The 22845-nt window shown below is 39.4% G+C and overlaps 1 protein-coding gene across 5 annotated transcripts in view; it reads right to left on the reverse strand.

Moving 5' to 3' along the window:
- Positions 1-22845, reverse strand: part of LOC117379739 (eukaryotic translation initiation factor 4 gamma 1-like) — a 69596-nt gene that overhangs the window by 24357 nt on the left and 22394 nt on the right. For 4 of the 5 annotated variants that reach the window (XM_033976434.2, XM_033976435.2, XM_033976433.2 and 1 more), the window contains 8 exons: positions 22287-22429; positions 10180-10272; positions 9706-9784; positions 1920-2840; positions 1459-1547; positions 942-1131; positions 506-639; positions 226-348 (listed from right to left, as the gene is read on the reverse strand). In XM_033976434.2, coding sequence (XP_033832325.1) covers positions 226-348; positions 506-639; positions 942-1131; positions 1459-1547; positions 1920-2840; positions 9706-9784; positions 10180-10272; positions 22287-22429 — 1772 coding nt within the window. Of the gene's footprint in view, positions 1-225; positions 349-505; positions 640-941; positions 1132-1458; positions 1548-1919; positions 2841-9705; positions 9785-10179; positions 10273-11010; positions 11145-22286; positions 22430-22845 lie in introns of those variants that run through there. The other variant, XM_055226117.1, reaches the window with a different exon arrangement.

Below are 22845 nucleotides of genomic sequence, written 5' to 3' on the forward strand. Positions count from 1 at the left end.
GTATATTTTGTTAATTGCAGAAGACATTCTATCTTTTTCAGAAAAATCTTCTTGTACCTGTAGTTTAGACCTTTACAAAAACAGGATTCTCACATGTTAACAAAATCCTACTTTAAACGTATATTGAAAAATCTAACTGATATATAATCATGATTAGATTTCAAGAATGAAGCAGCCCTACGCTATGAAAGTAATGAGGAAACAGGTGAGAAGTAATAGACTCACTGGTCCTCTGCCTCCTCCCATACCCGGCCGGCCGAGGTTGGCAAAGGGAGGCGTGAAGTCGGGACCACAGTTCATTCCTGGTAAACGGCTCGGGTCGAGCTGCCGCAGGGGCGTCTTGTTTGCCTGAGGAGAGTTTAAGTAAGTGTATGAATTAGCAAAGCATACAACATGTAAATACAGCAGAGAGGAGCACTAGAGTTCAATAAAGCAGAGAGCTTTGTTTAATATAGTAAAATGCACTTAATTCAAATTATAAACTAGCAAAAAAATCCTGTGGCACCTTATCCAGGACGACATCGCTAATGGCGGGCAGACCCACAGGTTTGTTCATACTGGCTGAAATGAACTGGAAACCCAGGAGGAACTCTCGATCATACTTCTTCTTCTCCTCTGGGTTTATTGGCTTCCAATTGTCTGCAGGTTAATAATAACAATATTATAAAATGTAAAAAATTATAAATAAACTCTCTAAGTAGTTTCTTTGGATTATGTATAATTTATCAAAACTTTTTAAAAACAGATGCAGCAATAGGTTTATAAATATGTACCCATATATAAAATTACTGTATTACTGTACTGTAAATTACTTATTTTTGGAATATTTATGGAAGAAATCTTGTCATGTTACCATGCCTTTCCAAAATTTTCATTGGTGCAGCACATATTAACTCTACAGACAGACCGATAGGCAGCAGCAATAGTAAACTTAGACCCACCCTCTTTGTACTGGTACTTTTTGTCAGTGATGCTGGCCTTCAGTGGCTCTGGCTGAATGTTCTCCGCATCCAGCTTATCCTCCTTGTCTTCCCAGGTGAGCTCCGCCTCCTCTGGAGTGGGAGGGGCTGTAGGGGCCTGGGGCTCGGGGGCTAAAACAGGCTCCGGTTCAGGTTTAACCACCACCTGCTCCTGGGACAAGACCAGACCAGAGGGAGAGCTTAAGCTCTTAAACTCAAAAACCTCAGAGAGAGTCAAGAGTATCAGATCCAGATAAGTGATGTGTTTTTTAAATAAACTCGACAAATTTCTAATACAAAAAGATTTTAAAAATTCCTGGACTATTTGAAGAATTGCAATCAAATAATGCAGCCGATTATACTGTTTATATTAACATTGCAACACGCTGAATTCTGTCTATTTATATCCGCATGGTGAGATTGTGAAATGCATCAAATAAATGTATCAATTTCTACATTTGTGTTTTTAAACTCTAATTACTGTCAGACATCCATGTACCTCCTTAAATGCATCCAGGAGATCCCCCACTGCTTCCTTTTTGTTCAGTTCCTTCATTTTCCTCTTTTTCTTTGGCACAGACACAGCAGCTGAATAAGGAGTAACAAATCAGCAGTTGGCACTACTATAATACAAGCCATACTTAATCCCAAGGCTCTGCAATGAATTTTAATGGAGACCAATATACAGTCATTTCTAATAGTCATTGATCATATCTGATGTCAGTAAAAGTATGTTGTTTGGACATGAATTCAGACTTTGGAGGAAGGAATTTTACAATTTGTGTTAAATGGCAATTATTAAACATCTATATTGTTTATCTTCACAGAATTTATACTCAAAGCCATTTTTATTAGTTTTTAATAAGACAAAAAATTGAATGAAAAATTGACTGATTGATTTTTGTCATATTGGCCAGCCCTACTGAATCCCCAGTGTTGAATGTAGTACAGCAGACTGACCTTGCATAGTAGTTTCCACAGGGGCAGGCATGGTTGTAGGAGGAGGCGGGGTGTCCACTTTCTCCTCAGCCGTGGGAGCAGGAGGCACTATTTCTGGGGCACTCTCAGGCTCAGGGGCTGCTTCTACTGGAGCTTTTGTTTCCTCTTTCTCTTGCTTCACTTCAGCTTGTACCTCGGGAGAATCGGTCTTTTCTTCTGTAACTTTGGATGCGACTGGAGGAAGCGTTTCTTGGATTTTTGCCTTAACCTCTGGGATTTCAGGTTCCACTATAGGCTCCAGGACAAATTCAGAGTCCTTATGCTCTGGTGGGATAGTTTGTGCAATGGGTACTATATTGACAGGTTCAGGTACATTCTCATATTGTTGGACATCTTCTGGTTCGGCAATAGGGCTGTCATCCCGCTCGGCTGTGCTTGAGGCTGGTGCCTCGGGGTCTTGGGGGGCGGGCAGGGGCAGACCATTTGGCAGGCGCAGCTCCTCTGGCTGTGCAATGGGAGACTCAAGTGGAGCTTCCAGGTGGTTTTGTGGCATTGTTACAGGAGATATTGCAGTCTCTACAACACCATTTGACGAAGGAACAGTCTTTTCTAATTCCTCTATTTGCTCTTCCTCCTCTTCCTCAGATTCTGAGGTGTTCTGTTCTTGTGCAACTGTGGATGGGATAGGGTCGGGTAAGGGTGCAGGGTATGCAGGGATTTCGGGGGCTGACTGTAGAGGAGGGCTGGGGTCTCGGGGAGTAGGGGGCAAAGGATCCATTATGTCCAAAACAGAAAGTGAGGTGTTAGTGCTGAGTGGGGTGTCCTCTGCGTCAGACACAGAGGGGATAGTGTTACTTTCAGAGATCTCTGAGGACACGGGACAGGGTTTACAGGGCTCAAGCGTTTTTGATCGAGGAGGCGGCGAAGGTTTCCCTCGATCATCTGAAAGGCACAATACTGACATCAGTTTAAGGTGCACTAGGTGACTTTTCTAGTGGAAGGTCAGTCACCTGCTTGTCTCTATGGAGATACTTGTTCTTTGCCTGGAATAACCCGCATATGGAAGTTATCAAAAGTTACCACCATAGACTGTATAAAGAAGTGGACAAAGGCAGTGTGAAGTCGCCCATAGCATACAGCAACAGTCAAATTAAGCTTGTTCAGGCTAGCAGTTATAGGGGCGAATTTGGAGCCAAGTTCCATATTTGGAATTCTGTCATAGCAACCAAAGAGCCAATCCGGAGAGACACTGTTGAAGGTAACACTTCTTCCCGCCTGCACCGCTAGTAGTAGGGAGCGAGTTCTTAGCAACACTGTCTTATTAATTATTAATGTTCATATCTTTATTTAAGAACAAATAGCGAAATAAAACACCAAGATCATATTGCGTGGATTAATACAAACATTTTAAGAGGCAAGGGGTACGGAGAGAGGGGCGAGAGTTTTTCGATAAAAAATTAATTGGAGCCAGAGTTGGAGCTGGAAGCGAATTCCGTGCTAACTTCCTATTTGGAATGCAGTGACTAGCAGGTTAGCTATGCTAGCTATGCTATATACAGTTTATGGTTACCACAGATCTGACTTGGCCTAGCGGCGTCACCTGCTTGGCAACTAAGTTTAATGTCATACTGTGGAACACACAAATAAATCACATCTCCATGGACACAAGCAGATGTCGGACTCTCCACCAGAAAAGTTGCATAGTGCACCTTTAAGTAATAGTAGTGGCGCTAGTGTACTAATATAAAGAGACAAAAAATAAATCTAAGCTAAACACAATTGGAAATGAAGACAACACATAGTCTACTGGCATCACAGAGAGAGAACAAAAGGCATAGTTCACTCTTGTTCATATCAAAGCATTAATCATTTGTATTCTTTATTTATGAATTTTAGTTTTTTACAATGGTGGGAAGATTTGACATGCGCATTTTTGTTTTTCTCTTCCAACACCCATTCCCATCATTTCTACAAAAAAAAAAACTAAAAAAAAAACAAACCCAAAAAAACAACACAAACGGAACAAATGGAATGGAGCAACCACAAACTGCACATCAATCATCTATTTAGTTACACTCTTAAATGAAATTGGGCATTTTTAGATTTGCATATTCAACCCACTTTTTCCAACAGAAAACATACCAACCTTGTTTGTCATTTACCAATGCTGTCATCTGTCATGTTATTTCCCACCATGTTGTTAAATTTGGTCTTTCCTGTGACAACCATTTCTTGATATACATTTCTTGCTAGCAACCAGCAGGGCACTAAACAGACATTTATCCCTTTTCATCCAGTCCTATGGTACACATCCAAAGAAGACAGTTTTTATTCCAAAGGGAAATGTACATTTGAATATGTCCTGCAATGTTCTATGAACATCAGTCCAATATTGATTAATCGATGGGCAGTCCCACAGAATATGAAAGTGATCCGCTTGTTGGTTCCTGCACTTTCTTCAGCAGATGGGGGGATTTCGGTCATAGTGAGTCTTCTGACTAGGGATGGGACGATATACAATAATCTCGATAAAAAAGGTCCGCAATTAAACGGTCGTGGCATTTTTTTATAATCGCGATCATCGCGCATGATTATAATCGCCTTTACGGCACCACACTGCCTCATGTTTCCAGTTCCAATACAATGTTTAGATGTTCTGGTGTTTGTCCACTCTGACATATCAATGACACTTGTAGCTTCTGTGCTTATCTCTGTCTGAACTATATTCTGTCAGATATCAACAATAAACAGTCTGATCCGTAACTCTCCACAGGAACTTACCAGTGCGTGCCTCACCCGTGCGCACAGATGAGACGCTAATGTGTGTACATCTTATATTTTTACCTACAATAATGCAAACTGCAGAATAAAACAACACCTTTTAAACAATAGACAAATTAAGTCTAATTCACACAGCTGAACACAAATGTGCCAGAGTGCATGGTCCGAATGCACGCTATGTGCACAGAAGCAAGGCTAACGATTATATACGGGATATTTGACCTACAATTAAGTCAATAGCAGAATAAACCACGCTTACCAATCGAGAACAGCATCCAATCCATCAAAAAATAAGGTCCTTTACTCCTGAGTCCACTTTACTCTTTGCCATGAACTGCTCCAGGTCACATTTCTGCATCCACTTGTTTCCCAATTCACCAAAGTGCCTTAATTAAAAAAATTAAGTGTTCGTCGGCGGGCACTTGCGTCACTTCCGGCGCAACAAGGACTGGTCCATTTCGACAGCATGGCATTGAGGAGTACACATTTTCTTCCGGGTACGTCTGTTTACGGAAAACCATGGCATGTGATACATCATCCTGTCCCGCTACTCATTGGCTGTAAGGGGGAAACGTCACTAAATGTGTGTGATGTAATTGGTTGATTCAACAAGGGGAGGAGTGGGGCGTAAACTTTCAGTCATCTGTAGCACTGATTCGCTGTCTGCGGCCTCAGTAACCCACAACCCCCACCTTATTGGCCAACACTGGTGTCAATCACAAGCTAACACGTGTGTTTAGCACTGGGGAACAAAGTTGGCGCTGTCAGAAGTTTATTATGCCTGGAATCGACAAAAGAAATGCAAAGAAGTGACAGAGAAGATTTCATATTTGGAGTACTTTCCTGCAGCAGATTGGACATGGAGGATCTTATTTTGTGGACATAATTTCTTGACTGGATTATATTCTCTGGACCTTTATGGAACAAAAGAGACCAACTTTGTGTGAATATGTTGATGTTTGACAGAACCAGAGCGCTCAATGGTAAGTGAAGTCCAGATTCACACTTTGTGACTTTTCTGTAAAAACGTCTTTCCTGTCAGCACTGTGGTGATTGCAGGTGAAAATAGTTTGCATATCCAGAAAGACAAGCGCCGCAGCTTTCATTTGATGTGTAGATTGTTTGTGCAGGTGACGCAGAAGTGTATGTACATTGCTGTAAAGTTGTAAAGTAGGCCCGGGCCAGGTTAATAATTATCGCGATAATATCATTAATCGCGATTATTTTGGCCATGATAATCGTGAGTCTAAAATTTAATATCGTCTCATCCCTACTTCTGACATGGGGTAATAAAGTATCTAATCAAAGTTTTCCAGCCAAACTCCTTCCATCTTTGTGAGGCAGTACATTTCCATTGATGTTTCTATATAGATGTCCATTCTTCCTCTGATAGGCTTATTCCTGCTTCTTTCTCCCATAGTGCCTTAACCTTCCCAACTGAGCTGGACTTATGATTTGTCATAAATTTATATAGAAATGAAATAAATTTCTTATTATATTACCTTCATATGCATTTTTAAGCACTTTTAACAGATCCATGTTCGCCTCTGACACATTATGAATCTTTGAGCCATATTTCCAAGTATCAGTAAAAATATTGCTTTTCCAAATTATATTTATGTCTCAGTATTTCAAAACTAATCAATTTGCGATCTTTAATCAACTTGCTTATTACTAGTAGTTCCTTGGAAGACCACATTTTGAATCGTGAATCTAATCTGTTTGTTTAGTAAAAAATTGGCATCATAAGCATACCAATTTGTTTTTCCTACTTTTTCCACACAGAGAGAGTGCACCCAACCCATGGATTACCCACCCGATCTATATATATTTGTATATATGAATCTGCCAAGTTCGCATGTATTGGGACAGAAAAGGTTTTCTCCTCAATACTTTTCCACTGAGCATTGTATGATACATCAAACCAGTTTATGACAGTCTTCATCTGTGCTGCCCGGTAATAATTCCTTAGGGATGGAAAACCCCATCGTCCTTTATCTTTAGTCAATTGTAAAGTTTTGAAGCTGACTCTAGGTCCCTTTCCTTCCCATATATATCGTGATATCATTTTGTCCCATTCCGTAAATGTATTTTGATCAATATGTATAGGAAGGGTCTGAAACTAAAACATTCTTGGCAGAACACTCATTTTAATAGACTCTATCCGAGAATATAGAGTAAAATAGGGGATTAAATTCCATTGTTTCATATCTTCAATTATTTTTGTATGTAAAGGGACACAGTTGACTTAAAATAATTTAGTTTGGTCCTTTGGTATGTTAATACTCAGATATTTTAAGGATTCAGCCTGCCACATCATTGGGAGTATTTCCAGTGGTGGGTTATAATTGGGGGAAAGTGTACGAGTTTTATTCATATTGATTTTCTATCCGGATAGTTTGCCATATTGTTCACACACTTGCACCAGTTTAGGTAGGGAGGTTGTAGGTTGTCCTAAATAAATTAAAATGTCATCAGCATAACAAGCTAAGTTATGCTCCTTCCCTTTGATAGTTACACCTTTGATATGTTGGTCCCGTCTTATGATCTGGGCCAGAGGTTCTAAATATAATACGAACAGGAGAGGAGACCAGGCACTTCCCTGTCCATTTCCTCTTTGCAGTTTAAAGATGACAGATGACCATTAACTTTTATTCTTGCGGTGGGATTCATATACAAGGCTTTAATCGTTTCAATAATTGTTTCATGTAGGCCAAATTTATATAGAACTCTATAGAGAAATTCCCAATTAATTGAATCAAATGGTTTCTCAGCATCAACACTTACAAGCACGGCTTCAATTTTATTTTTTTTGTATACAATCTAGAATATGTAGAGTTCTGCGAATGTTATTATGCGTCTGGCGGTCTCTTATACATCCAGTTTGTTCGTAATGTATCAGCATGGGTAAAAATTCCTCCATTCGTCTGGCCATTATAGAGGTGAACAGTCTGTAGTCGATATTAAGAACTGATATTGGCCTGTATGATGCACATTCTGTTTTATCTTTACATTCTTTAGGTATGGCAGTAATTATAGCCTCCTTCCAACTTGGGGGTGTTTGTGCTTTTTTTAATACCCAATTGAGTGTGGGGAGTACCATAGGGATCAACTCATTTTTAAATTCCTTGTACCATTCAGATGTATAGCCATCTAAGCCCGACGATTTATTAGATTAGAGTTGGCTAATGGCTTTCTTAAGTTCCACCTCTGTTATAGCTTTTGTCATTTTTTCATTTTACTCTTCATTCAAATTTGGTAAAGTCATCAATATCTGTTTTATTTCCTCCAGGGACTTTAGAATATAATGTTTTGTAATATACTTCAAATGCTTCATGGATTTCCCTCAATTTTGTGACATTTTTTTTAGTTTTAGGGTGTTTGATTCTAGTTATTGTGTTGTCAGCAATTTTCTTTTTTAATTTCCAAGCTAGTATTTTCATTGATTTTGATCCATTTTCATAATATTTCTGTTTCAGAAACATTAGTTTCTTTTTAATATCCTGTGTATTCAAACTATTTATTTCAGTTCTAACATTTTTCAATTCCTTCCAAATATTTGGTAAAGGGGTCTGTTTATGTTTATTTTCCAATTATTTTAAATCCATTTGTAGGTCCTCCATCCTTTTGGTTTTTTTTTTCTTATAAGAGGTTATTGCTATAATTTTACCTCTTATGACAGCTTTTAGTGTGTCCCAGAGTATTGGAGATGAGACTTTTCCAATATCATTTATATCGAGAAACTCCTTTATTTCCTTCTTAATTTCTTTCTTAAAGTTGATATCTTTGAACAGGTATAAGCTTAATTTCCAAGTAGTGACTTTGGGACTCAAATTTAAATTGACCAATAGATACAAAGGTGCATGATCACTCACATCTATTGTTCCCATCTCACAAGTTAGAATTTTGTCTTTATCTTTTTTAAAAGTTATAAAATAATCAATTCTGATATAAAGTGAATGTGGAGCTGAATAGTAAAAGTAGTCACGCCTCATGGGGAAAAGATTCCTCCAAATATCAATCAGACCAACCTCTTCAAAAAGAGAGACCTTCTTAAATAAGGTGTTTGATTCAGGTAACTTTCTGTTGGACCTATCCAGTTCTGTTCGCAAACGGATGTTTAGGTCCCCACCACATATTAGAATAGTTAGTTTGTCAACCTATTTACATTAAATCAAACACATTTTATACATACGCTACTCATTGCTTAACCTATCACTGTAGTATAGAATATCAGAACATAAAAGTAGGTGGTCAACTCCCTTGATGAACAAGAACACGGAACAAGGAACAAAGTAAAAGAAAATAACAAATATGAATAAAATAAATCGTGATTCCAAGATAGGGGTCTAGGGATATTGCACACTCTTAGATTGTCCCTCCAGGACCGAGCTTGGTGAATCAGTTTGTTTTCTTGCTCAGTCATAACTTTTATCAATTTAGCCAGCACTAAATCAGCGTTTTGGACCCAGTCCTCAACATGGTTAATTCAAGTTTCCGCTTCTGTTATTTTTTGGTTCACACTGATCAAGTCAGATTTGAAGTGAACTTGGATTAAATAATTAAATAATCATTAGCATGTGTATTAGCTTCATTGTTACATTCCCGAGGTGGTGTGGCGTCCGCGGCATTTTCTTTACTTAACCGGTCTTAGTTCGTAGTTTTCTGCTTGCCTCCCTCTTCCCCATGTTCACCCCGTTTTAACCCTGACTGCGTTCTAAACTATGTTAAATCCTGATACTTTTATGGGGTGAAATAAATAAAATGCGGGAGAGCTATTGCTCTAGGCTGCCATTCGGTAGGATGACGTCACCAGAATCCCCGACCAAGCAATCAATTTAATAATACAATTTAAAAACCGCAGAATTAGAATAGCTACAGCCTATTACATATTAGACATAGACATATTTTTATCAATTAATTTTGTGCCTGTTGCACCTGTGCTCATTTTCTTCAAAACAAATTTAAACAGATTAATTTAGCTGTAGTTGATCACATATAATCCTAAGGTACACAGTAAACTCACCTGGTCTGACCAGAGGTGGTGCAGAAGCAGCTGGGACACTCTCACCATTGGCTGTACCTTCTGATCCAGATAGGGCTGTCTATAAATAGAAAAGCATTACATTGAGCGCATTATGGATTTTTCTTTACTTCTGCTGCAAACATTTCAGAAAAGGTCATGGTTAGGAAAAAAGTGTTGTTTCAAATGACAATAAAATGTGAAAGCATACAGTTAGAACTTAAATTGCCCAAAGCAAGCAGACTTAGGTATATTGTCAATTATAGCATTATTGTAAATCTTTTAAGTGTGTTAGGCCATATCACCCTGCCATAATACACTGTCAAACAAATAAAGCATTGTGCTACACTGAAGTCTAGTGCCTTTATAGTGCCTTTCAAATACCATTTTACACACGTTCATGAATCCCATTTATGTTACTTTCACAATACAAATGCACAACTTCCCTATACCAGTTTTGATACAGTTTTGACTTACTTGTGGAGGTGTTGGTGTGGACCCACTTCGGCCACCGGACATAATCTCCTCGGTGATGTCACGGCCGCCTTGGTTTGGGTCTCTTATTCTGATCTATGGAGGAGAGAGCAGAGAGAGCAAGGCATTAGCCAAAGTTGTTGAAGTCACATTCTTTTGGCTCCTTGTATTGATTGAAAGTGACTTTTCTCAACAATGATTCAAACTGTAATGGCTACCATGCTAATTCTACTGCTGCAAACAGTGCTTTAGCCACTTTGCTTACAAGAGCTGAATTGAATTTTGGCAATTGAAAATGTTGGGGAAGGTATGCAGGTTTCAGTTTACATTGAACATTTAAAACTTTTCCAGACAAACTAATAGAAATATCTCATGCATTTTATGTGTAGCTAGTTCTACACTATGAGATTAGCAAATTCCATAATAAATCCTCATCAATAATCATATTAACTAATTAACAGCAGTTTAATTCACTAGCATGAATCTAGTCTTCGCTTGACTGGTCAAATCTACTACTACAACTACAACTACTACACCTACAACTATAAGGATTATGCTACTGCTGTTACTGCTACTGTGTAAGAAATGGAAAACTTCATAAGGAGTGCCTCTGTGTCCACTGCAAACACGTGTATTCTATTCTCTGCTTTTCTCTCACTCACGCTCGAAATGCTTACCCAAGTAGTCAGCGCATGTCACTAAACTGGTATGAACTAGAATCCTCTACTATTTCGCAGCACAAAACTAAATACTTTGCGAGCATAACACAGCCTCCTCCTTCCTTTTCCTTCTCCTCTGTCAACATTGCAAACTGAATATGCAATCAAATCTTACCTGACAAAGAGTATGTCAAAAAATGCCACAAAACCGGTGTTAGTAATCATAACAAGCCTTTTGGTTCGACTCCTTGGACTTTGGACACTGCAACCCTCAACTCTGTGAAAGCATGGTTGGTATAATCTTAAAACGTCAACTCCAAGCAAAATCAGGGCCACCGTACACAGTCTGGGTAGGAATTTAAAACTTGACAGTAGCACACAAGCTAACTACCAACTAGCCTGACTGTCCCTCCCTACATTCTCACAACAGAGAGAGAGAGAGAGCGCGAGAGATAGAGAGCGAGTGTGAGCTAGTGAGAGCGAGAGCAAGAGCGAGAGAGAGAGCAAGAGAGAGAGAGAGAGAGAGAGAGAGAGAGAGAGAGAGAGAAAGCATAAAGTGACTGGCCTTGTAAAGCAATGGTATTGGAATGTGCACTCCCGCCCTCAGAAACAGTTAGTTAAAAGGCTTGTGGGCTTGTGTGTGAAGGAGGGGCACAGGATGGGGAGTGCAAAAAAAAGTTATTAAATCTGTAAGAACTAGCACAACAAGCGGAAACTCCCACTTTTCTCCATGATAGCGCTGTCACATTGCACAGAAAGACACAAGTCACTCCTCTAGTAGACAGAGGAAGAGACAGAGAGAGAAGAAGAGAGAGAAGGAGAGAGGGAGAGAGAAAGAGGAGAGAAAGAAGAGGCAGACAGAGAAACAGACAGGGTAGGAAGAGAGACTTAGAGAGAGTGAGAGAGAAATAGAGAGGGATAGAGAAACAGAGTGAAAGAGATAAAGAGGAAGAGAAAGAGAGAGAGAAGAGCCAGAGAAAGAGTGGTTGGTAAGCCCTTCCGCTCAGCAGTGGGAGGGGACCTATGGCCACGTGGAGCTGAGCTATGTGCTGACATGTCGTTCGCCCCCCCCCTCCCCTAACAGTTTTTTTTTTTTTTTTGCACTGGATTTATGCAGTTTGGTGATGGAGAACAAGAGGGGGGCTAAAAGGGTACAATGTTTGCACTATGGGGCAATAGCTATGACATAAGATCATCACACAGCTTGATATTACAGTGGTAGTAGTGAAGCTGCCTCAACAGAATATGAATTAAACATAGCTAGCATAACATAAATGGAAGTAACAATGAATGATGAAAACAAGCCAAAGCATTAAAATGACATTGCAGTACACTGCAGAAGTGAGCAAAGATATTTCCCTTAGCTTTCAGTTCTCTGTATTAATGTTTCTGATTAATTTACAGCACAGCCCCATAGCATCCAAGGACATTATTAGGGATGGGATAATAAACAGTTATCAGTTATCGTTTATCCTGATAAAAAGGGTAGACAATAATCATTCATGGGACACGTTATGTAACCGTGATAATCGCCAAGAAAGATAATCATTTCACCAAAATGTGCAGAAAAAAATATTCATATCATCACCATAACATTGTTAAGCTGTCAGCAACTTTATTATCATGCGATTATTTTTTGGTCGTGATAATGGCAACACCAAATATCAATATTGTCCCATGCCTAATAATTATAATGTATTCAAATGATAGCATACGATTTTTGGGAGTTTTGATTATTTAATTTTGTGAGCAAAAGTTTCCTCAAATAAACTGCCTGGCCAAAAAAAAAGTCTCCACCACAAAAAAAAAAGGTCACACACTCTAATATTTCATCGGACTGCCTTTAGCTTTGATTATGGCATGCATTCGCTGTGGCATTGTTTCGATAAGGTTCTGCAATGCCCATCCAGTGTTGCATTAATTTTTCACCAAGATCTTGCATTGATGATTGTAGAGTCTGACCGATGCACAAAGCACATCCCAAAGATTCTTGATGGGGTTAAGATCTGGACTCTGTGGAGGCCAATCCATGTGTGAAAATGATGAACCACTCTTTCACAATTGGAGCCCGATGAATCCTGGCATTGTCATCTTGGAATCTGCCTGTGCCATCAGGGAAGAAAAAAATCCATTGATGGAATAACCTGGTCATTCAGTATATGACCTCATTCTTTGAGCACATACTGTTGCTGAACCTAGACCTGACCAACCAAGGAGGCTTGTACCTATTTGCTTAGTTAAATCCAGGTGGCGACTTTTTTTTGGCCAGGTAGTGTAGTTAAAGACACACATTTTGACCTGCCTTTACCTGATTTTTACTGAAATGTGAAAAACACACCCAGTTCAATTTAAACAGCTTGCAGTGGTTCAAAGTTATTTGCCAACTTACCTTATGCATTCCAAGCATCCTAATAAAGGTTTATAAACACTTTTCACACATTTCAGAGGCCAGAGCAGAGTGTTCCTGTCGCAGTAATGACAACAACAACTAATACGCTAACCATACCTGTTTCTTGGACAAAAAAATGCTTTCTAATTAGTTTCAGACAGTATAGAGTGGACTTATTTTCACCTCACAAGCTACTTATACAAGATATCCGTACTGGGGCAACATAAATTTTGCTCAAATGCACGAAAAAAGGGAAGACAACATACTTCTAATAGTACTTCTAAATGCCAGGCAGTGTTTCTAACAAGTACAGAAAATGTACAATATTTAACCAGAAAACACTAATGGACCTATAGATGATAACTTATAATACTGAAACAAATTCAAGGCACTGACACAAGAACCCTAAAACACAATCATTTCTCAAAAAATATAGTACAATATAATAAAAAAAACACAAAAACACATGAGCTTGAATAAACAAATAGTAGAATGAAACATTTTAGTATTAGTATTAGTTTGTATATATAATCAGTCATTGAAGTTACTTATTTAAAGAATAACAAAATGTTCCTTACTAGTACAAAGAAAAAGTACCCATGAGAAATACTGCCCTCCAAAAATGATTGTTGCATCTATCATATATTGAATGATAAAGTAATTATCTTGACATACCAATATGCACAAAGTCATTATTGTACGAGGGTCATTCAATAAATAAGGTGAATTTTTCGGTATAAGGACTTTTAATACACATAGAAGCTTACTTTTTTATTTATTGTTTTGTTTGTTTTACTTGTTTTTCACATGGATTTAATTTCTTTTGCACATTAAAAAAACTGTATGGTGCCACATGTTTCAGCCAAAACACAACTACAAGTTGGCTAAATTGTTTAAAGAAGGACAGAGCAGTATTGAGGATGAAGGCAGACCTGGGAGGCCTACAGAAGTGAGGTCTCCTGAGGTGATCGAACTATACACAGTTGACATTCTCCTAGGAATTTCAACGGGTTTGCACCCTTCACCAACCAAAAACTTGATAACTGACTGCTGTTCAATCCTGGAGCATGCTTCTTGGTCGGCCATCTTTGTTAATCGCCAAAACTCTCAAAGTTTTTTTTTAATCTGCAAAAGAAATTAAATCCATGTGGAAAAAAAAAAAAAAGTAAGCTTCTATGTGTATTAAAAGTCCTAATACCGAAAAATTCACCTTATTTATTGAATGACCCGCGTATTATTATATCATTACAAGTAGGCTGCTGCTATGTGTATCAAAATCCTCTCATTTGAAACCAGTTTTGTCAATTGTCTGTCCTTTGCAGAACTCATTTAGAGGTATTTGTTGAACTTGCGTGGGTTGTGTGACAGACAACTGGGTTGGAGTTGGGGTCAGAGCCCAGGGTAACAGTTCAAAGTCCTCCCCAGACGACCACAGCCACTGATAAGCAGCAAGCGCCCCATAAAAGAGAAGAGGTATTCAGGCAATATGTACGTTGAAGACAGAGAGGATAGATGTATTCAGGTCTGTAGACAGAAAGGGTAGATGTATTCACGTCTGTAGACAGAGAGGGTAGATGTATTCATGTCTGTAAACAGAGAGGGTAGATACAGACAGAGAGGGTAAATATGGAGAGAGAGAGTAGATGTATTTTGTCTCTGTAGGCAGAGAGGATAGTGAAGATAGGTAATCTGAATATAAATAGTCGTAATACTTAAACACATCTTCACAAAGTTGTAAAGGGTCTTTTAGTGTCTGCTAAAGCGTAATATAATACTTGTGCATTACTCATGCATTTCAGACCCATTCCATACATAGTATGTTCATACAAGGGGAATGTGGGAAAGTGTCCTGCCTACTGGACAAGAGAAACTGCTGCCCCACTGTGGCGCATGGTAATCCCCTTGGTTAGCTTCAGAAATTGGGCATTGGCAAGGAGCTATGGGAACAAACATTGAGTTGATCTAAAAGGATGTATAAGTGATAGCCAAGGAATTAACAGGAAATGCAATCCCTGATAAGGACAAAACAGAGACTAAAACACTGAACCAGGACTCATTCAAAACCAGATCAAGTCCAAGTGAAATCTACAAAAGAAGAAGGAAATTAACCTGTTTCATTTGCCACCATTGTAAAGTTGGCAATTTAAAAAGATGATATAATGTTCCTAAGATATTGTGTATAAAAAACTGTTAACCCTGCAGTTTAGATCTCTACAAACAGTTGCAACATTCTCTCTCCTATCTTAATGTTCCTGGATGAGGACAAAATTTGGATTGTCAAAAAAAAAAAAAAAAAACATCTTGAAAATTAAGAAATAAATCATTGTATTTGTCAGAAAAAATAATAATGTATTATCATTTCCAAATTGTTCAACCCTAATGAGGATAAGGGACTGTCCAAGGCATATACCGGTAATGTATACGTGTGGTTATAATGCATTACTTAAAGATAAGACGATGTAAAAACAATTGGACTATGTGTGTGTGACATAAACAGACCAAGAAACACGAGCTACGCAACAGTTCAGAGAGCAAAGGAAACTCTAGAATGATAGCATATGTGGCAGTGGACCCTAGGAGCAAGTTAAGGTCATATTCACAGCTATCTACATCAGCCAACTGTAAGATTATCACGTTAACTCAAAAAATCATTGACTGCGATTAATTATTTTGACACACGGAAACGCAGGTCTCGTGTATCAGTAATAAACACAGGATCAAAGAGCCCCTCTATCTCCACTCAGCACATACACACAGGGGAGACAGGTATGCTGTGTCTGTGCACTGGACCTGAGGAGAAACGTCCTGCTGTACAGAGACCGTGACAGATACAAGTCTAAGCTCCGTCTCAGTTTTTATCTATTCAAAAAGAGTCAGTGATCACGGATAAACAGCCCAGGTCTGCAAATTGAGAGTGGCACCAAATACATGATAAAATATGCACGCAGAGGATTAGCGATCTATCAGCAGTAATGTGCAGAGTTTACCACACATGTCAATCATGTTTTCAACTACAGAGATCATCCCATGTGTTTAGTAACCAGTGAGCTAGTTTAAACTAAAACTGCACCGGGACTGAACCAAGACTAAACAAGGACTAAAAAGAAAGACAAAACTACCAGATCTGAATCAGGACTAAAGCAAGAGTATATCAGGATTCTGCTAGTCATCCTTTAGGCTCATAGTGCACAGAAAGGAGCAGCAGACTACACAAAACAGCAACAGGAATAGAGGCTTTATATATATTTTGTATTTATTTATTTATTTATTTAAGTGACATACCATCTGAAAGTCTCCTGGAAGATGTGAATGCAGCATAGAGCGATCCCTACCTCAACCATCACAGAGACCAATGAGCTGACACTGACACTTCAGCAGCAGTGATCCTAGAGATGCTTGGCTATAAGAGCAACCATGGAAGCCATGAGAAACAATACCCACCATGGAAACGACAGTTAGGGGCTAAAATCAAGGCAGTGCGGAGAGAAGTGAGCCAACTGTCAGGGGCCCAGAGAGGTACGATGAAAAAACAAGTACCCAAGAGGTACAGCCAGATGCCCATACCTGAAGCACTGGAAACTGCCAAACAAAGGCTCCAAGCCTTGGCCAGCCACATAAATAGGTACACACGAGATAATGAAGCCAGACGAATAAACCGTCTGTTCGCAGCACAACCGGCGAAAGTGTACGCACAATGGCAGGGTAATAACACTAGAGCTGAACAGTACTGGAAAGGTATATGGGAGAAGAAGGCATCACATAACAGCTATGCACAGTGGCTGGTGGCTCTGAGAGAAGACCACAGCAACCTTCCTGAACAGAATCCAGTCACCATCACAGTGGCAGACATCCAGGAAAGAGTCTCAGGCATGAAAAACTACACCGCACCAGGCCCTGACATGATCCATGCCTACTGGCTAAAGAAGCTCACTGCTCTCCATGAGCGCCTGGTAGCACAAATGAACCAGCTGCCACTATGTACCCATCCTCTGATGGCTACTTCCAGCAGGATAATGCACCATGTCATAAAGCTCGAATCATTTCAAATTGGTTTCTTGAACATGACAATGAGTGCACTGTACTTCAATGGCCCCCACAGTCACCAGGTCTCAACCCGATAGAGCATCTTTGGGATGTCGTGGAATGGGAGCTTTGTGCCCTGGATGTGCATCCCACAAATCCCCATCAACTGCAAGATGCTATCCTATCAATATGGGCCAACATTTCTATAGAATGCTTTCAGCACCTTGTTGAATCAATGCCACGTAGAATTAAGGCAGTTCTGAAGGCGAAAGGGGGTCAAACACCGTATTAGTATGGTGTTCCTAATAATCCTTCCGGTGAGTGTATATATATATATATATATATATATATATATATATATATATATATATATATATATATATATATATATATATATATATATATATATATATATATATATATATATATATCCATCCCCTGGTATTTGGAAAACCAGCCTTGAGGCCAATGGCTCACTTGCACAAGTGGCATATACCAAGGAGACGCACTGTCCCCACTAATGTTCTGCATAGGTCTGAATCCCCTCAGCCAAATCACCAGCATCACTGGCTATGGATACCATCTCAGGAATCACCTCCTCTATATGGATGACATCAAGCTGTAGCTAAGAATGAACGAGACATCAACTTACTGATCCACACCACCAGGATCTACAGCACAGACACTGGAATGTCATTCGGGCTTGAGAAGTGTAGCTGAATGGTGACAAAAAGATGGAAGGTAGTCCACACAGAAGGGGTCTCCCTCCCAGAAGGGACAACAGCAGACATTGAGAACAGTTACAAGTACCTTGGTATCCCACAAGCAAATGGTAACCTTGAAGAGGAAACAAGAAAAGCAGCCACGGCCAAATACCTCAGACGAGTAAGGCAAGTCCTAAGGAGTCAGCTCAATGGCAAGAACAAGACCCAGGCAATAAAAAGCTATGCCCTGCCAGTAATCAGATACCCAGCAGGAATCATAAGCTGGCCAAAGGAGGAGATACAGCCCACAGATGTTAAGATCCGAAAGCTCCTGACCATGCATGGCGGGTTCCATCCCAAATCCAGCACCCTGAGACTGTACGCGAGCCGTAAGGAAGGAGGTCGAGGACTAGTGAGTGTGAGAGCCACAGTCCAAGATGAAATATCCAAGATCCATAAGTACATCAAGGACAAGGCCCCAAAAGATGATGTGCTCAGTGAATGTCTCAGACAGTGGAGCGCAGAGGAACAGGTGCTGGAGGAACCATCATGGAAGGACAAGCCCCTGCACAGGATGTACCACAGGAACACAACTGAATATCTGATATCAAGAAATCCTACTTGAGAAAGCTGGACTGAAGGACAGCGCAGAGGCACTCATACTGGCTGCACAGGAGCAGCCCTTGAGCACCAAAGCGATAGAGGCCCAGATTTACCACACCAGACAGGACCCAAGGTGTAGGCTGTGCAAAGAGGCCTCTGAGACAATCCGGGACATAACTGCAGGGAGAATGATCGAGCCAAGATCCTGTGGGACTTCCAGATACAGACTGACAGAATGGTGATGGCGAACCAACCGGACACTGTGGTGGTGGATAAACAACAGAGCAAAGCTGTTGTAGTGGACATCGCAGTACGATGTCCACTGATGGGAACATCAGGAAAAAAGAACATGAGAAACTAGAGAAATACCAGGGGCTCAAAGAAGATATATATAGCCTTAAAACATATATAATGATTGTAAAAAATAAAGTTTTGTACTTTGCAGATTTCGTTTACAGCGGGTTATTTTTGGAACATAACCCCCACGATAAATGAGGGAACCCTGTATAAACATATTGTTTCAGGTTCAAAAGGTAAAAAAACATAAAACAAACCAAAAAAAACTCTACAATTCTATATTTGAATGTAGACATTAGAAAAATAATAAAATGGACTAATACTGAGCCTTTTGATAGTATTTAGCTTAAAAAAATTTAATAACTGGTCCCATAATTAAAACAGGAAAGTGCTGGGTGAATACTAGAGTACATTTAGGCCTAAATGATAAAATAAAGAGTTATTTAGGAGCCAAAATACACTATTATATAGTTTTTTGATCTTTGCACGTGCAACATGCGATTAATCGCAATTTAAGTCTGCAATTAATTGTAATTTAAGAGCTCTATCTAAAATACATAAATATAAATTTGTGGAAATATACATATATTGGCCATATATGTCGCCAACGCTGAACTAAATTGTTTTTCTTAAAGAACTCTACTATTACATAAAGAACGTACATACTATATGGAGGGTTCGATGATGATAGAAAAAAATAATCAGCTTGATAGATCAGAAAATTTTACTGATACATGAAACCTTCTCGTGATATCAGTGATATTCATCTGCAAATATAACGCATATGCAGAGTACAATATTATGCAGCATTTCCACAACCACAAAAATGTTCAAACTAGTTTTCTAATTAATACTGGAATTTCTCACAAGCTGAACTCTGAAATTTAGATTTTACCATTGTCTGTACATTTAACAGATATCCACGCCACACGATCTTCTGCCAGGTTTTAGCACATTTTTTAATCATTAAAGGGGGCGAGAAAGCACATGTAAAATGAATAGAGAGAGTTATGTCACGCAGAGAGCTGTGTCAATCTGGAATTTTCTCATGAAATTATTGACAACAAGCACCAAAGATAAAGACTAAATAACGCTGATAAAACATTTTCCATTTAAAATAAAGTTATGTTTCAAGGATCCTCTGCTGAACAATCTTATTCAATACTATACTATATCTTCTTTAGTAGAACAATTAAGCACAAAAAAGCTGAAAAGAAAATATACTAAAAAGTACTGAGGAAGGACAAAAAAGTAACTATATAGTTGTAATAATTACATTTCATTCAAGATTTAAAGGTGCACTATGCAATGTTTGTGGTAGGGGTATACTACCTGATGGTCTCCATGAGATGTTCCACTATGGCAGGGGTGGCGAACAAGTTAGGTACAAAGAGCCAAAAATTTTCAACCGTAACACTCAAAGACCCACACGACGCACTGACCTGCCAAGACGCACACACGCACACACACACACAATTACAACCATATTATTTCCCTTAAAACACTCCTCTCCTTACAAAACAGCAAGCATTGTACTTCTGTTCATTTCAAGATAAGTGTCCACCCTCAACACACCCATCAAATGCAGCTTAGCCAGAGTTAACACAGCACCTACCCAGAGGTCAGATACCCCCCCACATAAAAACACACACACACACACACACACACACACACACACACACACAGGCATCTCTTCCTCTCTCTCTTTCTCTCACTCTGTCAAACACCCCCCCCCCCCAATTTATATATCTTGTTTTATTGCATGCACCATTATCCTTCTGTTCTTTAACTGTGCGGTGCAATACTGGAATTTCCTCACTGTGGGACTAATAAAGGTTTATCTTATTAAAATATTAACACAAGCATAAGTCAGGTGTTATTTCCAAACCACATCACATTCTTACCTTGTTGGAGTGATGGGATGATAATCTCAGTGGGATTTTTTTATTATCTGGAGCCAAGGTTTCAATTACATCCACAAAACACTGTTTTAAAAACTCTCCGTTGTACGTTTTTTTTTTTAGCACGGGCAATCTTCCACGCCACTTTATAGGATGCAAGTGTCACAGTTTCTCCATGCTTGTTCAATTGTTGAAACATTTGAGACTGTCTTTTCAAGGTGTTCAGTTTGTGCTTGCGTAGTTCAGAAACTTTGGGGAATTCCTTGTCCATATGAGCCTGGAGAGTGCTAAAATGACGCTGAAGATTTGAAGCTTTGAAATGTGATATTGTAGTATTGCAGATTAAACAGAGTGATGTGCCATTCCGTTCAATAAAAAAGTAAGCATCTTCCCGTTCTTCCAGAAATGTGCTGTGTTCATCCTCATATTTTCGTTTAGTTTTGCATTTTGCCATTTTGACAGTCTGCACGCGCATGAAATGTTTACTTATTTTCCCGGCATTAGACGTAACCCGCGCAGATGACGAGCGGTCACGTGTCAGACGCAGTGTAAAAAAAAGCTGATAAATCAGTTTTTATATATTGTTTATTATTTGTTTTGATAAGCCCTGGTGGATTTTAATGTGTTTTAAGAGAGAAAAAATAAGTGAAACATGAGACAATGCAAAGAGCTGCAGTATATAGAAAATATTATACGAGCCGCATTCCTATTGGCAGAGAGCCGCGCGGTCGCCACCCCTGCACTATGGCATAAAATGTATCTGTCAGGCATGTATTTAATTACTGGTGTTACAATCACAATACCTTGAAAACTAACATTCTAAGTGAATGAAGGGTCACCTTTCCAATGATCTGACCTGTACATTGGTCTGATGCTGTCACCTGCTTGTCTTTATGAAGATAGATTATATACTTGTCTTTATGGAGGTAGGTGGAGGTATTTTGGACCATTCTAGGCAAAGGCAACAACCATGGAGACAAGGCATACATAGTGTACCTTGTCTACCTTGTACCATAGTGTACCTAGTGTTTTGTCTGTACTGCACTGTATTTGAGTTTTATACAGTAGCTATTTGGCATGTCTGTTGTCTATTGCAAAGGTACATTAAATGTTGTTAATTGCTGGGTTGGTTTGAGCTACCTGATAGGCAAATGTGCACTGTGTGACTTTTGGGTGAAGGGTCTATCAGCTACTTGTCCCCATGTTGCTTTTTCTGGAATGGTCCACAGTATGGCATTAAACATATCGATCTCATATCCATTTCATTAAAGTTTTTTATTGCTAAACCATACCTTGAAAAACATTGCATGCATTATTACTTTGAACATCTTCACCTCTCCACAGACCTAACCTATAACTTGGTTTGTTGGCGTCACCTGCTTGCATCCATGGAGAAAGATAAGTTAAGCCATACTGTGAATCATTCCGGACAGCGCAATAATTTCCATGGAGACAAATAGGTGGCAGACATTTCACCAGAAAAGTTACACAGTGCAGCTTTAAGGAACAGAAAAATGCATCTTAACACATGTACCTGTCTGCGTTCACGTTTGGTGGGGATGTGTTGAGGGGGCTGAGGAGGGGGCTGTTGCTGTTGGGCTCCAGGGTTGATGAGAACGGGTGTGGGCTGCACCGAGGGGGGAAACTGCTGCGCCGGGTAGTATGCTCCCGCTGGAGCTGTGGGAGGGACAGAGACAAGATCAGTGCATGAAAATATATGGCTAACTTATGGCAAATCAAGCATGGGATTGTGCGGTGTGCAGATAGCATACAGGACTTTATTCAGTAGACCTTGCCATTGTTGAATGTTGATGTTATTGCTATTACAAGGAATTAAAGTAACACCATGCAACTTTATGGAGGTGGCACATCACTCGCAGGATTAGAAAATTAAAACCATACTTTGAAACATTAACCATGGAGATAGATATGTGTTATGTCATACTGTGGAATATTTCAGCCAAAGAAACATTATTCCCATGGAGACAAGCTGGCCCACTTGCCCGAATTGTGCTGGTTGATAGGATAAATGAGAATGATGCTCTACTGTATCAAGGATTAAGCTGGAGGTGTCCTTGGCAATTTCTCCATCA

This window comes from Periophthalmus magnuspinnatus, chromosome 13 (genome assembly GCF_009829125.3).
Source record: "Periophthalmus magnuspinnatus isolate fPerMag1 chromosome 13, fPerMag1.2.pri, whole genome shotgun sequence".
Taxonomy (NCBI): Eukaryota; Metazoa; Chordata; class Actinopteri; order Gobiiformes; family Gobiidae; genus Periophthalmus; species Periophthalmus magnuspinnatus.